Source organism: Anomaloglossus baeobatrachus, chromosome 3, assembly GCF_048569485.1.
Source record: "Anomaloglossus baeobatrachus isolate aAnoBae1 chromosome 3, aAnoBae1.hap1, whole genome shotgun sequence".
Taxonomy (NCBI): domain Eukaryota; kingdom Metazoa; phylum Chordata; class Amphibia; order Anura; family Aromobatidae; genus Anomaloglossus; species Anomaloglossus baeobatrachus.
Window position 1 is genome coordinate 579163852 of NC_134355.1, and position 16915 is coordinate 579180766.

At 44.5% G+C, this 16915-nt stretch overlaps 1 protein-coding gene across 1 annotated transcript in view; it reads left to right on the forward strand.

Annotated features, from left to right (window-relative positions):
* LOC142296888 (alpha-1,4-N-acetylglucosaminyltransferase-like) overlaps positions 1-15124 on the forward strand; it is a 74072-nt gene extending 58948 nt beyond the window's left edge. The window contains exon 3 of the mRNA XM_075340983.1: positions 12163-15124. Coding sequence (XP_075197098.1) covers positions 12163-12750 — 588 coding nt within the window. The 3' untranslated portion in view covers positions 12751-15124. The remainder of the gene's footprint in view (positions 1-12162) is intronic.
* Positions 15125-16915: the final 1791 nt, after the last annotated feature.

The window sequence follows — 16915 nt, forward strand, 5'->3', positions numbered from 1 at the left end:
CAATGTGGAGCCTCCCAATTTTTGGCTGCCCTGCCTAAGGGCTATACTATAATACACCCACTTCCTGACAATGGACACTTAATGTTTTGAGGCCCTCATGCACGTCTCTACCCAGGGACAATGTGGAGCCTCCCAATTTTTGGCTGCCCTGGCAAAGGGCTATACTGAAATAGACCCACTTCCTTACAATGGGCACTTCAGGTTTAAAGGCCATCATGCACGTCTCTACCCAGGGACAATGTGGAGCCTCCCAATTTTTGGCTGCCCTGCCTAAGGGCTATACTATAATACACCCACTTCCTGACAATGGACACTTAATGTTTTGAGGCCCTCATGCACGTCTCTACCCAGGGACAATGTGGAGCCTCCCAATTTTTGGCTGCCCTGGCAAAGGGCTATACTGAAATAGACCCACTTCCTTACAATGGGCACTTCAGGTTTAAAGGCCATCATGCACGTCTCTACCCAGGGACAATGTGGAGCCTCCCAATTTTTGGCTGCCCTGCCTAAGGGCTATACTATAATACACCCACTTCCTGACAATGGACACTTAATGTTTTGAGGCCCTCATGCACGTCTCTACCCAGGGACAATGTGGAGCCTCCCAATTTTTGGCTGCCCTGGCAAAGGGCTATACTGAAATAGACCCACTTCCTTACAATGGGCACTTCAGGTTTAAAGGCCATCATGCACGTCTCTACCCAGGGACAATGTGGAGCCTCCCAATTTTTGGCTGCCCTGCCTAAGGGCTATACTATAATACACCCACTTCCTGACAATGGACACTTAATGTTTTGAGGCCCTCATGCACGTCTCTACCCAGGGACAATGTGGAGCCTCCCAATTTTTGGCTGCCCTGGCAAAGGGCTATACTGAAATAGACCCACTTCCTTACAATGGGCACTTCAGGTTTAAAGGCCATCATGCACGTCTCTACCCAGGGACAATGTGGAGCCTCCCAATTTTTGGCTGCCCTGCCTAAGGGCTATACTGAAATACACCCACTTCCTTAAAATGGACACTTAATGTTTTGAGGCCCTCATGCACGTCTCTACCCAGGGACAATGTGGAGCCTCCCAATTTTTGGCTGCCCTGGCAAAGGGCTATACTGAAATAGACCCACTTCCTTACAATGGGCACTTCAGGTTTAAAGGCCATCATGCACGTCTCTACCCAGGGACAATGTGGAGCCTCCCAATTTTTGGCTGCCCTGCCTAAGGGCTATACTATAATACACCCACTTCCTGACAATGGACACTTAATGTTTTGAGGCCCTCATGCACGTCTGTATGCAGGGGCATTGGTGAACCTCACAATTTAGGACTGCCCTGGCAAAGGAAAATACTACAAAGACTCACTTCCTCAAAATGGGCACATTAGACTCAAGAGGCCTTCATGTACGTCTCTTCTCAGGGACATCGGAGTGCCACACAATGTTTTCACGTAAAATCTTTCATGTATTGATCTCAAAAAGTAACATACACCAGATCTATCTCACTATTGGGTATGTGCCCTTAACATTTCCGCCATGAAAAATCATTTTGGGGTCATTTTGGAAGGTTTTCTGGTGAGTCCGTAAAAATGGCGTAAAACGCGGACAAAATTGTTCACAGCTGTGACTTTTGAGTGATAAATGCTTCAAGGGGTCTTCCCCATGCTGTTGCCATGTCATTTGAGCACTCTTCTGAGACTTTTGTGACATTTTTAGGGTTTCTCCATGCTGCCGGGAGGTCATTTCACAAAAATACTCGGGTCTCCCATAGGATAACATTGGGCTCGTTGCTCGGGCCGAGTACACGAGTATCTTGGGAGGCTCGGCCCGAGCTTCGAGCACCCGAGCTTTTTAGTACTCGCTCATCACTAATCTGCACCTCTTTGCTACACATCTCTGCTGATCAGATCAGCAGAGATGTGCGGGGATTACCGCGGGCTCACCGCTTAAGCTCTCAGTAACTACAAGGAGGTGGCCAAGGACACACTGTTCCGTCCTTGGTTATGGAACAGGTGATTTCTCTGGTACATGTCACATTGATGTCACATGGATATGTCCTAGACTTCTGTTTTTGTGCTAGCTGTGTGATATCCGGATAGCACACTGACGCCATGAACTTGTATACTTACCTGTCTCTGGCGCTGCTGTCGCGGGAGCTGCTAATACTTCCGGGTCATCGGTTAGTGTAGTGAATATGCATGTTCTTAATGACTAGGACTGTAAGCAACAGCAGCACCAGAGACAGGTAAGCATAAAAAAGATTTTTTTTTTCTTTAAGGAACAGGTGTTTTCTCTGGTATGTGTCACACTGATCTCACATGGATCACACCAGTGTGCAGTCTGTGTGACACCCATGCTGTGGAGCACACATAAACACCTATGCTCCACCTGAACATACGGTTCGAGTGAAAATATGGATATATGCACAAATCCATTGAATTTATCGGTTCTACGTGCGTCTGCGTCTGCGTGGAGAAATGGATGTCACATGCACTGGAGACACAGATGTGTCAGAGAAGCCTTGGACTGTGCTCCATACCGCAGCATTGCAGTACCAAACAGTGTACAGGCAATGCAATCTATTAACTCACTCTAGCAAAATCAGAATTTTTCAGTGTGCCTTACTGTGCCAATAGCTCTGCATCCTTAGACTGTGTTGCATCCCACAGCTTTGCATAGCGGTAAAAAACAGCGCACATGCGGTGTAATCAATTAGCCAAATACAGAGTTTTTCACAGTAGGCCTTGCTGTGGCAACCTTATACTCAGGGGCGTAACAACTGCGGTACTTGAGCGCCTGGCAGGTAAGGGGCCCTGCACCTGCCCTGCAGGAAATCAGCTGGCCCCACTCAGTGAGAGAGGAGCTGCGCTGTTCCTCTACTAATTTTAATACAAGTGGCCGGCAGTGCTTGGTTCCACCCCCTCCAGCCTCTTCCTGCCCGTGACCTCAGGCTCACAGGCCCTGCCGTGTCACCATCTTCTACAGTGTGTGGAACTGCAGCCATTGTGAGCTGCTGGGAACCTAATGGTCAATCAGGAAAGAGGACATGGCAACTGTAGCAGCAAAACCTAAGACAGCTCTGTGCTGTGTCCTCCATTTTCTGCAGGCCAGAGACTTCACTGGTCATGGCTGCTGCCCTTTAATGGTTCATGATTGATAATTCCTTGCTGCTCTTGGAGACTGACTCCAGCATAGGTAAGTACATGTAATAGTGTGTATGCAGTATATTGTGTATATCAGTGTGTATGTGGGTAGTATATAGTGTATATGAGTGTGTATGTGGGTACTATATAGGGTATATGAGTGTGTATGTGGGTACTATGTAGTGTATATCAGGATGTATGTGGGTTGTATATAGTGTTTATGACTGTGTATGTGGGTAGGTTATAGTGTATATCAGGGTTCATGTGGGTAGTATATAGTGTGTATGTAGGTAGTATATAGTGTATATCAGTGTTTATGTGTGTAGTATATAGTGTGTATGAGTGTGTATGTAGGTAGTATATAATGTATAGAAGTTTGTTTCCCTCAGCATCTAGCTTTCCCATGCTCTGATATGGGAAAGCTGGGTGTTGAGGTAAAGATTTATAGCAGAGCATGGGAAAGCTGGGTGCCGATGTAAAGCTGTAAAGCAGAGCATGGGAAAGCTGCGTGCTCAGGGAAAAATGTACAGCAGAGCATGGGGAAATTGGGTGCTGAGGGAAAGATGTATAGCAAAGCATGCAAAAGCAGGGTGCCGAGAACAAGTTGGATATCAGAACATAGGAAAGCTGGATGCTGATAGAAAGAGGGATTTCAGAGCATGGGAAAGCTAGGTGCTAAGAGAAAGAGCCGAGTGTCGATGTAATTATCCCATACCTGAAGTATCGGTGTAATTATATTGTACCTCGAGTGTCTCAATGTATTGGGGCCCAGGTCTAAATTTTGCACCGGGGCCCATCAAACTCTAGTTACAACACTGGCCGGGTCGCTGTACATGCTGCCGGCCAGACACCGGAAGCTTTCATCTGTGTCCCAGTGAATGAGGGCGGTCCATGGCAATGACATTATGTATTGCAATAGCATTGAGACCTATGAAAACTGCCGGCCACTGTGTGCTGACTACACAGGAGGATGCTGCGCGACGTGGTAGCTAGGGAGGGTGAGTATAATGTTGTTGTTTTTTGGCATTACCCAGAATGGAGACATATTAACCAGGTTAGGGACAAAACCAGGAGGGGGACAGTAGATATCAGGAAGGTGACAGTATATACCTGGAGAGTGACAGTGTATACCAGGAGGGGCCCAACAGGGGAACAGTATATACCAGAAGGACCCCAGGAGGGGGACATTAGATACCAGGAGGAGGAAAGTATATACCAGGAGGGCCCCAGGAGGGGGACAGTATATGTAGCACCCCGGGGTCAAGTGGGTTAACCCGTCCCATTGCCGGGCCGGTGATGCAGATCCTCTGAATCATCATGGGGTGGCCTGACCCGGTTTTGTGACCCCCTAGGCGTACAGAAAGGAGGGTGAAGAATGGTAAGAAGGAAAGTCTTTAATTGATTATGACACCACCTGTGGTAAGCGGCCAAGGAGTAGCTGCCGCTGCAGAATTCCTCACTGGGGCAGGTGTTATGGCAGCCGGGATGGTGTCGCTCCCCACAGGCGGAGCAGGCCGGGAGTGCCGACGCGTGAGGCGACAGCGACAGCAATGACAGAGACGACACGGGGATGCGGTTCAAAGTACTTTTTACTCACAGTTCTTAGGATTCTCCGAAGGTGCCGCTCTCCACCGCGATGGGCCTTAGCCGTTCCCGGGTAAATCAGAAGCAATCACCAGTGTCTATGGAGTGTGAGACCTCCTTTCCTTATGCTTGGTTGTGGATCCCCGTGGCTTGAAGCTGCTTGGGGACCTGTTGTGAATTTCATCCGAGTGGGTGCTGGTGTGGAGCTCCCTCTGGTGACCAGGCATGGTAGTGAACCTGAGTTTGAATCTGTGATTCAAACAGGTGAGGGAATTAATTGGGAATCCAGGAAATCCTATTTCAGATCAGCCTAGTCTATTTAGGAGTGGATTTTGTGCTTGCTGGCCACCGATGATAATGTTTCCTGTCTGCTTCTGAAGATGGCTGGGAGTTTTCCCTTCTATTTCTCCCATTTATTCGGTGCCCGAATCTACTCCAAATAAGTTTACTTTTTCTGTGCTTAATTGCCAGATTTGCACTTAAGAGTGGTTCTGTTTATTTCATTTGGTTCTGTGTTTGGTTTTTTGCATGTGAGGATCTGTATTTCTGCTTTTGTGAGCATGGCAGTTTCTCTAGCAAGAAAGTGAGCTTACTCCCTGTTCATGTTTGGAGTATTTGCACTTTAGAATATTATTTGTTATGTGATTTTGTTTCTTCCCTTTATATCTGCTGTTGCGTTTAAAGTGTCTGGCACAAGAGTACCCGATATAATGGGGAAGAGACCCAGTGGTCTCAGATCTTTTTTCCTATCAGGAGATTGGTATTTTTTGCATGTTTTTTTGCTGGCCGCAATCAGTTATCTGTCCTGTCCTGTTCTATCTAGTAAGTAGGGTCTCACCCTTGCTGATCTATATTTTCTATCTGTGTGTTGTGTTTTCTTATATCACCGTCGTTTACATGTTGGGTGCTTGCTGGTCCTTTGGGGACTGCTCTGAGGCAAGTTAGGATTCCTCATTTCTATCTTTGAGGTGTAGCTAGTTTCTCCGGCAGTGACGAAGTGTCTAGGTGTGTTAAGAACATCCCACTGCTACTTCTAGTGTTGTCCGATAGATAGGGGATTGCGGTCAGCTTAGTTTCCAACTACTCTTGTGGTTTTGTTTCTTTCTGATTAATGGGATTTTTCATGATTGTCCACGGTTACCAGATCATAACAGGGACCCCAGTGTCTCTGCTAAATGTCTCGTCCCGTATGCAGGTGGCATGGATCCTCGCCATGGGGTCTGGCTGCAATCCCAAGCCCGGATCCTATGTGTCACTGTTCTCTGGGAAAATGGGTAGTGGGCGATGGGACTTGAAATCCCCATCCCCTGCATATTTTGGCAGTGAACATAGAGTATAATCTGCCCTAGGGCTTCTGCACCCTGTCAGCGCTGGCACTGTGGAAACAGTTAGGCTCAACCTCCAGCTACCATGTTCTCTCCTCTGTCTCACTATCTCCACCGGCTGCCTCTTGACCTCTTCCAGTTTGGCCAGTTCTACCAGGAGAAGCTCCCCAAGCAGCACTCTCGCGGATAGCACATGTAGAACACACGTGTCCCGCACGTACCAGAGACACGTACTTACCTGCACGCAACACGCAGGGGAAATACGTGTCTCTCGGCACGTGCATGATTTTCACGTGAATGTGGCAGAGGCCTAAGACAGACTGCATCTGGCAAATCAGCAAGTTTTATTACACTTCTTTCTGCACTAGTATCCACCAGGAAAGGAATTATTTTATCTTCTGCTTCTACTTGTATTGTGGGGTCAGGTCCACTGGCTTGCTTTGGTGTACCAGAGTGTAGCAGGGTATAGGGCAGTGGTGGTTCCAGCTTGCCAATTTTCTATTGTGGGAATAGGTGTTGCGACTGGCTAAGTGGCGGAGGGTTCTGGAGGCCATAAAAGAGAACATGTCAGGTCCAATATGCACCCAAAACCACGACCAGTTCTGGGTGTATATTAGCAATTCTTGCCTAACCGTCCCTGTATACACTAGCATAAATAAAGAGATCTTTAGAAAAAGTATTTCTAAAGATCTTTTAAGTTATGCTAATGAGCAAGGGCACTAGCCCCCTGGGCGTTAGTTCCCCGGCCAGTCACCCCTCATTAGCATGTTACCACGCCCTTGGTTGTTTATGTGTCCCAGCTCTATCGCAGGTGAAGCAGATCCTCACCGTGGAGTCCGACTGGATCTAGATCCTGGACGCTATGTATCACTGTACCTCTAGCTATGTGGGTAGTGGTCGGGAAGACATGGAATCCTCCCGTACTTCAGATTTGGTTACCAACGTGAAGTATAGCTATCCCTAGGGCTCTGCACCCTGTAGTGGCGCCGTGTAGTTGGGGGGCTGATCTGTAGTTCCTCTTCAAATTTCCTATTTTCCCAGAATTGTAGCAGGTAAACCTGGGCTTCTTCTGCTCCGGGTTCACTGCAGGAGCCTGTGAGAGTAACACATTGGTGCTTGGGATTTTTGTTGTTGCCAGATATGTCTCCACTCCTTTTGCCACTTGAAAGAAGGGTGTCCCTATTCTGTTTGTAGTAGTCGGGTCTTATAAGCTGTAGTTCCTTTTTTATGGGCTCACAATGGCCCAGAACAAAAGCTTGTGCCTTAGTTAGTATGTGTGCCTTCTCATGATCGCTGAATACAAGCTCTAGATACATTTGGTTAAGTCAGTGGAAATATTTTTCCAATACCTCTCCTTTATTTTGTTTGACACCCTGTAGGGAAGTCAGGCAGTCTTTTGCCTAGTCACATAACATGAGTAAAGTGTACTCCCGAATCATAGGTACCCAGGGTTTGATCTCAGGGCAGGTTCTATTACTGGTCAAAAATAATCTCTTGCTTTAATTTTGATGAGTACATAGAGGTCTGCTCATGTAGTTGAGTGAGTCTTCTGTATTTGGCTTATCTTCATATAAAAGGGCATAAGCTGCAGGTCTGTATCCAGTAGGCAGTTTACTAGTACCACAGATTCCTGGGGTTTCCAGTTGACATCTCAGGTGGCACCTGTTTGCTGAGGATTAGGAGTTCGGATGTTTAGGTTTTATGGGCTTGTAGGAAGGTCCTGTGTAAGCAGTTGCTCGGGACATCTTCCCTAGGGTGTAGACATCACTCCCTCAGCATTACCCTCTTCTTCTGTTCTTTCACCAGCGGTATACAGGCCTCTTGTTACCAGGGCTAAGATGGCTGCTGGAGAGGAAGTGTCCTGAGTTAAGATGGCTGCTGGAGATGAAGTAACGGATAATGTGACATCTACATTTAGGACCGGGTATAATAAGGTTCGCTTTGTGTCTTGGGGTTGGCTCTGTGTTGGCGCGGTGCTCCACAGTTAACACACATTTCACACCAATCAGCTTTTTGCGTCTGACAGACCATGCAAGTCCAACCTTTTGGTGACAGATTGTATGTTGTGGGGCATGTATCCAGCTAGAAGTGGCAGCTTCTGCCCCGCCATCTTGTCAGACGGTGGCTTGTACGCATATTCATCAATTACCATGCTTCTGGTTCCTGCAGGACTTTACTGTCCCACAGAAGCCCCTATTTACTCAGTCATTAACACATCATTCTTTCCTTCTCATCTAATCTTCCTCTCTGGAGATTCCTGCCACCTTGAAAAGGACTTTTAAATTTTTCACATACTTCTTTCCTTTTCACTTACTAGATGCCTTGCAGTAAGCTGGCTGGACTCATGCGCACGTTGCGTAATAGCATGCATTTACGCTGCGTATTGCACTGCATCCTGCGTCCCCAGCACAATCTATGTAGATTGTGCATGATACGTGCGCACGTTGCTTTTATGAACGCAGTGATTTGGGTGCTAAAATTTTGACCCAATCCGTGCGTTCATAAAAGCAGCATGTCAATTATTTCTGCGTTCTGGATGCAGCTCCCACTTTGTCTATGGTGGAGGCAGCATCCCGACCACTTGAAATCGGCTTTTTTAACAAAAATACTGCAAATGTGACGCCCTGGAATAGCCAGGTAGTCACAGACAGGCCCCTGCACAACACCAACCCCCTCTAATAAGGTGACAGTAGCCAACCTACAAAACCTAGTCACCTCCATCAGGGTTTGATGTCCACAGCCAGGTGGTTGGCTATGCCCACCGAGGAGTTCACATGCCCTGAGGCAGGAAAAACAAGTAGATCAGTTGAGAGAGTGAAGAGAGTGGTTGGAGGAGAGCAGTTAAGAGGAGTAAAGCTGTCCAGTGCCCTGGGTCGGAGCCTGGGCACTTTGGCTAGGAGGCAGATGGTGGTGGCTGCCTGCAGGAGCTGGGATTACAGCCAGTGGAACCATAAGGGACCAGGGCAGGGTAGTGGCCCGCTGATACCGAACCGGGGAACTGCTTGGAAACCGGAGCACCAGTTTAAGGGTACTCAGACCCCGTAAGCGGGCCCAGAAGCCACTGGGCCGAGTCAAATTCACTGATTGGGGTCTGGATTCTAGGTCCTTTCCCCACCCAAGACCCGAAAGAAGATAACAGGCCAACCAGAGGGATAGAAAGCCACCGCCCAGGCATCGAGATCCCACAGGCCAGCGTCTGCAGGAAAGCGGGCTCTACTGGCACACACAAAGCTGGGGAGTGGACTACCGTTGCTCAGGCATAGGAGTAAAATTCTTACTACATGTGAGGTGCAGGAAAAAGGCGAAGACCACAAACCTGAGAAGGGGGAAAAGCGCAGCCGGCTGCGGGCACCGTCCACCATCTTGTTTGGTTTACCAGAGACTCCAGTGTGTCTGTAATAGTGAGTACAGCAGTGCCCTCGGGCCGCGCACTGCGCCGCACCACACCGACACGCCAGCACGCACTTATTCCCTCGCCTCAGCACCTCCCTCAGGCCCCCCGGGACCATCACCCCCCGACCCACGGAGGGGTCAACACCAAGCTGCGTAACACCGTCCCCGGGAGTGTAGTCAACGGCAGCGGTGGTGCCTACATTCACCACAACCCGTGGGTGGCGTCACGAACTTTAAATCTAAAACCTCCCTTCAAAGCGCCAACCCCCTTGCAGAGCGACGTGACCCCCTGGTCCGGAGGCGCTCGAGCCACTGACACACGAGCCCGGATCCGAGCGGCTCGGCTGCAGCAGAGCGTAGGGCGGTACACATTCATTATGCAGTGTATCTGCAGCGATTTGAAGCGCACATGTGCTGTCAAATCGCTGCACAAGAATCAGCAGTTAGATGTGCATGAGCCCTTATAGTTTGAATCCTAAGCCCAGCTCTTCCTTTCTGCTATGTCCGTATATCCTTCTTGGTCACCACTATTCCTTCTGCACCAGAAAGAAGTAAAAGCCGGATTGAACAAACATTTAGTTTCCACTTCTCTCAACGATATTGCTTCTGCCTCTGGCACAGTTATGTGGGCCTGTATGTTTATTCTAAATACCTTCAGCTCTGGAAATGTGCTGTATAATGAGATTGAATATAATATTCATGTGATATTTAACATGATATATATCAATTCTTCGTTATAATCTACTCTTGGAGGTCATAATTCCAAGTGTGCCATGAACCTTATTCTACTCAGCTTTCTTTTGTGCAGGCAAAGGAAACAGACAATGAAAACAAACAATTAAGGAAACAGTTATAAACAGGCTCAGGCAAAGACTTGTTAAAGATCGGTCAACTTGTGTCAGAGTCTGGCAGCTGACTTCCCCCACCTTCCCATATAGACACAGGAGGGTATAAGGCAAGAAAAATAATTTTCTTACTTTTTGCTACATTGTTTCATTATTTTTTTCTACCTTATTCCCTGAAGGGGTTAACTGGTAAGATAGCCTTATAAATTGGGTTGTTACGGGCACAAAGATACCAAATTATGTGCACTTTTTTATTTTTAAATATACATATTTATTAGAGTAATGCTTAGGTGTTTTAGCGCTTATATTTCTGATATTTTTAAAATATCTTTACCATTTTTTTTACTTTTTTTACTTAGTTCCTACAAGGGACATTAATTATCTTTTGCTGCTCTGATCACAGCTATACTGTATTGCAAGGCACGATCATTGCAATACAGTACAGCTGTCAGTGCAGCACAGACAGAAGGATCTGGGATCTTGCTCCTGGCATGATCCCAGATGATTTTCGTAGCTTTTCACCCAAAGGTCATCATGGTGACCTCGGGTCACAATGGCAACAATCGGGCTCTCATGATTACAATGATTACATCGCAGAGGCACTAATTGGAAGAGAGACGGAGCATGACCCCTTTCCTAAACACCAAAATGCTGTGATCTAAATCAATCATGGCATTTAGGGACGGCACGGAGACCATCCCTGGCTGTGAGAGCTGGGGCTCAGATGTCAGATAAGTCGAGCCGAGCTCCTAGTGGTGATCATGTTGCTGAATAAATTGTGCTAAAAAACACTGTGGAAAAAAAAGCTTGAGATCTGACCATTGTAACCCCCACCAATTTCGAGAAGTGGGAGCCCCAGTACCAATGGAGAAGAGGTCAATCACATGCATTTTTCCTCCAGTCAATATTATTGGAGCATCAAAGACCAGGTGAGTGCAACAATTGATATCTCCAGCAGTCTCATTAATGAATGGAATGGCAGTGGGCATGATTCGACCTTTGCTTCCACCCAGCAACACACTTTCAACTATCTCCACCTTGGATTCAGATACGGTTGAAAGCAATGATGGAGCAGGGAGTAATCAGCTCCCATCTGTATCACTCCCCCTGTGCATCTGAGCTCTGATTTCTCAGCACAGCTGGATGGATGATGTTACTACAATGCGCCCGTGGTGCAGAGCTGTAAAACATATACTGTACAGATGGGAAATAGGGAGAGGTTAGTATTTTTTATTTTATTTTTTAAATGAAGTAAACAACTTTTGGGGGGCGTTATCCTTATTTGAGGGTCTATGTGGGAGCCAGTACCTTATTTTGTTGACTATGTAGGGGCCAGTATCCTATTTGTAGGACTATGTGGTGTCTGGTGTTTTATTTTCAGGGCTATGTTGGAACCTGTATCCTATTTGGAGGGTTATGTAGGGATCAGTATCGTATTTAGATGGCTATGTGATGGCCATTAGGCTTTTTGGAGGGCTATGGTGTACGTAAGCTACCAAGGACCAGATATCTGACCATCTTCAGAGAAGCTGGCCTTCTTTGAGTTGGCAGTTAATCTTAGTAATGAGCAATACAATAAAGAATTAAAAATTCCTCCATTCCTGACAACAAAGAGGAATTTCAATGAGAGGTAAATTGAAAAGTTGGTTGTTTAAGAAGCACTTTGAAATCTTACCAAATTAATAAGATGAGATAAGGTCTTTAATATCTAGTGTAGTTTAGTGAAAAGAAGAAACTGTGTTCTCATGACCTTGAGGGGGCAACATGTGAAACCAGTCTACAATTACAAGTTCCAGTGAATAACAAACGTTAGCTGATGTGAATGCAAAACTAAAAACACTTTTTATTCTTCAATAATTTTCTTATTTGTTTATTCTTAGATAGACCCCAAAAAAGAAATCTACTGGACATATGTTAAATCGGACTCCAGCAGAATTGCCTTGATCTGGAAGTATGGAGGCATTTACATGGATACTGATGTTATTTCCATTAGACGAATTCCAGAAGACCATTTTCTAGCTTCACCAACCTTAACAAGACTTAGCAATGGTCTTTTTGGTCTGTCCTCACATAATAAATTCGCATGGGAGTTTATGGAAAACTTTGTACAGAATTATAAAGGAGAAATATACGGACATCAAGGACCGATGCTTTTTACGCGTGTTATGCACAAGCATTGCGGTCCTCCCAAGTTTACATCTGTGGATCATTTTAAATGTGGAAATATCTTTTACTTTCATCCAGATCGATTCTATCCCATTTTCTATCCATCTTGGAAAAAGTACTATGAAGTTTGGGAACATTTGCCAACCTTTAACAATTCTTATGGTCTTCACCTCTTTAACTTCATGAATAAGCAGAAAAAATTCATGATAGCTGGAAGTAACACACTGGTGGAACATCTCTATCAGCAATATTGCCCCTCCACCTATGAAGGAATTTTAAAGAATAAAACAACTCTTTATTAAAGAAGGCAACCTAAGCTCCTTTTCATACTGCATTCTTCCCCACCTTCAGTGGACCCAGTGGGTATATGTACTAAACCCCCTTACTCCTCTACAAAATGGAATTTGGGCATATACGCCCGAAAATTATGCACAACAGGGTACATGGTGGCTTTGTCTGCACCATAGTCAATGACACCATCCGTCCATATGGTCGAATTCCGTTTTGCCGGGCCAGTTTGGATGTAAGCCCCGACTGTGCCATTTATCAAGGGGAAGAACACAGTATGAAAGGACCCTAATAAAAAGGAGTACTAAAAAGAAAAAATATATTTTAAAAAAGCTTTTGGAAGAAAAATAAAGTTTAATTAATAATTAACCATCATTTTAATATGGCGTTCATGGACCAATAGTATACATGAAAATAAGAAACATCTATCCTGGACTGATCATTCACACTCAATGTTTTCAATTTACCTGCAAATTCTATTGTCAGTAATTACAGAGTTTCCTATTATGTTCTAATGTGAAAAGAGGGATAATCTGCTGCTTTACATAACAGTTACACCTTATCTTAAAATAATGGGACTGACTCATTAAAATATTTATGCTAGAATGCTGGAGTAAAACAGAATTTTGGAGTAAGTTGCAATGTTTTTGCACAACTTGAAAGTTGCACAAAAATATTCCAATTTTGGAAATGTTCACGTTCTGTTCAGCCAGGCCAATATGGTTATTGCAGGAGTAAGATGAGACATGGCTGTGCCAGTCCAATTCATGAAAAGTATGGCATTTCAGCAGCGTAACTGACTCTAGAAATGTACTCGAATCTCTTATTCTTACAGTTCAGGTGGCAGCACACGCAAGTTAAGAAATGAGCTTAATGGACCGTGTGGCATGCACCTCTTAAAGGGAACCTGTCACCAGTTTTGGGGCGTATAATCTGCGGCCACCACCGCCAAGTGGGCTCTTATATACAACATTCTAACATGCTGTATATAAGAGCCCAGGCCGCTGTGTAGGACGTAAAAATCACTTTATTTTACTTACCTAAACCGGTCACTGCAGTGGAGTTGAGTCAGAGAGGCGTCTCTATTCTCTGATGTCGGCGCCTCCTCTTTTGGCCATCTTCGTCCTCCTTTTGAAGCCTGTGTGCATGACGCGTCCTACGTCATACACACTCGCCGGTCCCGCACAGGCGCACTACAATACTTTGAGTTGCCCTGCTCAGGACCTCAGTACTGGCGAGTGTGTATGAAGTAGGACACGTAATGCACACCGGCTTCAGAAGAAGGAGAACAAAGATGGCCGAGAGAGGATGCCACCCATCTGACGTTTGTGCACCGGAGCGACCTCCCAGGTGAGTATTATAAAGCGTTTTTTTATGTTCTACACAGCGGCCTGGGCTCTTATATACAGCATGTTAGAAGGCTGTATATAAGAGCTCACTCAGCTTATAGGCCCCAAAACTGGTGACATGTTCCCTTTAATGAATTAGATGCCTTGTGCTTAAGTTAGTCCATTAATTAATCTAGCCTGTTGAAATTCTAGTCTTAATGAATTGACCCCCTAAGTGTTTAATTTTTGGTCTACTGTTATTCATCATCATCATCATCATCATCATTATTATTATTATTATTAATAATAATAATAATAATAATAATAGTAGTTATCATTTGGAAAAATAAGGTCTTGTAAGATTATTATTGATTGGTAACAGAAAATGAGTCTTTTATTTTTACTTTTAATATTCTATTTATTATCCACCATATATTCAGATCTTGTCTATCATTACAATCATCATAAACCTTTATTATATCAAGACAATGGTATAAAGTTACTAGAAAACATTAATATAGCGTTCAGCTACTCGGCAGCCCCAGGCTGCACTACATACCATCATATCCCAAGGTACGTATTTAGCTGATGACACGGCGTGCTTTATGTGATTCATATTTGGCAGCATTCATTATATTGAATACTAGAAAAAAAACAAAGAGAAAAATTGTATGAAAAATACCCTGAATAATAATGAATAAAATGCAAGTGCTTAATAACAGGGTACTTAGTATTATATTGAATACTGTTGCTCACTGAGACTCATGATTGGCTATTCATTGCCTATGTAGTGGTATAGCCTCTTATGGTCCGTGGATTAGTTGTGTTTTATTTTTCAGTTATTTATATTACTGATTGTTGTGTCTCTGCTGTTGATCTGATGTGCACTGTATATACTGTATATGTATCTTATATAGTGTGTAGTCTGATGTTGCTTGGGTGCTGGTCATTTCTACTCTGGTTGTCCCTGGGTGGTTTTGCCATACTTTCCACCCCCACCGTTTTTTTGTCTGTCTCACCCTGTTATTGTTTACAATAAAGTTTGTTCACTTTTTCATCATACCGTTTGGTCCTTTATTTTTTGATTCCTCTCTGGTGTTATAGTGGTGATACCACAATTTGGAAGAACCTTCTCTTTTGGGTTTATGTCATAGAATTGGACTATTTCCTACTTTTAGGAAAATATTAGAAAGTATATATTAATATAAAAAAAAAGATTGGAAAACAAAAGGGTAAAGGCAGAACAGTATTACCACATTATGTGCCAGTAATATTCACACATAGAAATGTAAGTGCAAAGAATAGATCACAGAAGAACGGCGGTATCTAAAGTGTACATGCTGGTGAGAAAGAATGTAACAGCATTGTTAATTATTGGACGTTTTTTGTCTAAAGGTGAACAGTCTCATGATTACAGACTACTATGGTTTGATGGAAATTCCTGGAAGATTTCCAAGATTTTCACTGTAGGAGATCTATAAGACTTGAACAAGTCCACCAATTTATGACAAGTTCACTGGCTTGGTGGACATATCCAATTTAAAACATAACTTTTATTTTCTGTTTTTATAAAATACAGTTAGGTCCAGAAATATTTGGACAGTGACACAATTTTCGCGAGCTGGGCTCTGCATGCCACCACATTGGATTTGAAATGAAACCTCTACAACAGAATTCAAGTGCAGATTGTAACGTTTAATTTGAAGGTTTGAACAAAAATATCTGATAGAAATTGTAGGAATTGTACACATTTCTTTACAAACACTCCACATTTTAGGAGGTCAAAAGTAATTGGACAAATAAACCAAACCCAAACAAAATATTTTTATTTTCAATATTTTGTTGCGAATCCTTTGGAGGCAATCACTGCCTTAAGTCTGGAACCCATGGACATCACCAAACGCTGGGTTTCCTCCTTAATGCTTTGCCAGGCCTTTACAGCCACAGCCTTCAGGTCTTGCTTGTTTGTGGGTCTTTCCGTCTTAAGTCTGGATTTGAGCAAGTGAAATGCATGCTCAATTGGGTTAAGATCTGGTGATTGACTTGGCCATTGCAGAATGTTCCACTTTTTTGCACTCATGAACTCCTGGGTAGCTTTGGCTGTATGCTTGGGGTCATTGTCCATCTGTACTATGAAGCGCCGTCCAATCAACTTTGCGGCATTTGGCTGAATCTGGGCTGAAAGTATATCCCGGTACACTTCAGAATTCATCCGGCTACTCTTGTCTGCTGTTATGTCATCAATAAACACAAGTGACCCAGTGCTATTGAAAGCCATGCATGCCCATGCCATCACGTTGCCTCCACCATGTTTTACAGAGGATGTGGTGTGCCTTGTATCATGTGCCGTTCCCTTTCTTCTCCAAACTTTTTTCTTCCCATCATTCTGGTACAGGTTGATCTTTATCTCATCTGTCCATAGAATACTTTTCCAGAACTGAGCTGGCTTCATGAGGTGTTTTTCAGCAAATTTAACTCTGGCCTGTCTATTTTTGGAATTGATGAATGGTTTGCATCTAGATGTGAACCCTTTGTATTTACTTTCATGGAGTCTTCTCTTTACTGTTGACTTAGAGACAGATACACCTACTTCACTGAGAGTGTTCTGGATTTCAGTTGATGTTGTGAACGGGTTCTTCTTCACCAAAGAAAGTATGCGGCGATCATCCACCACTGTTGTAATCCATGGACGCCCAGGCCTTTTTGAGTTCCCAAGCTCACCAGTCAATTCCTTTTTTCTCAGAATGTACCCGACTGTTGATTTTGCTACTCCAAGCATGTCTGCTATCTCTCTGATGGATTTTTTCTTTTTTTTCAGCCTCAGGATGTTCTGCTTCACCTCAATTGAGAG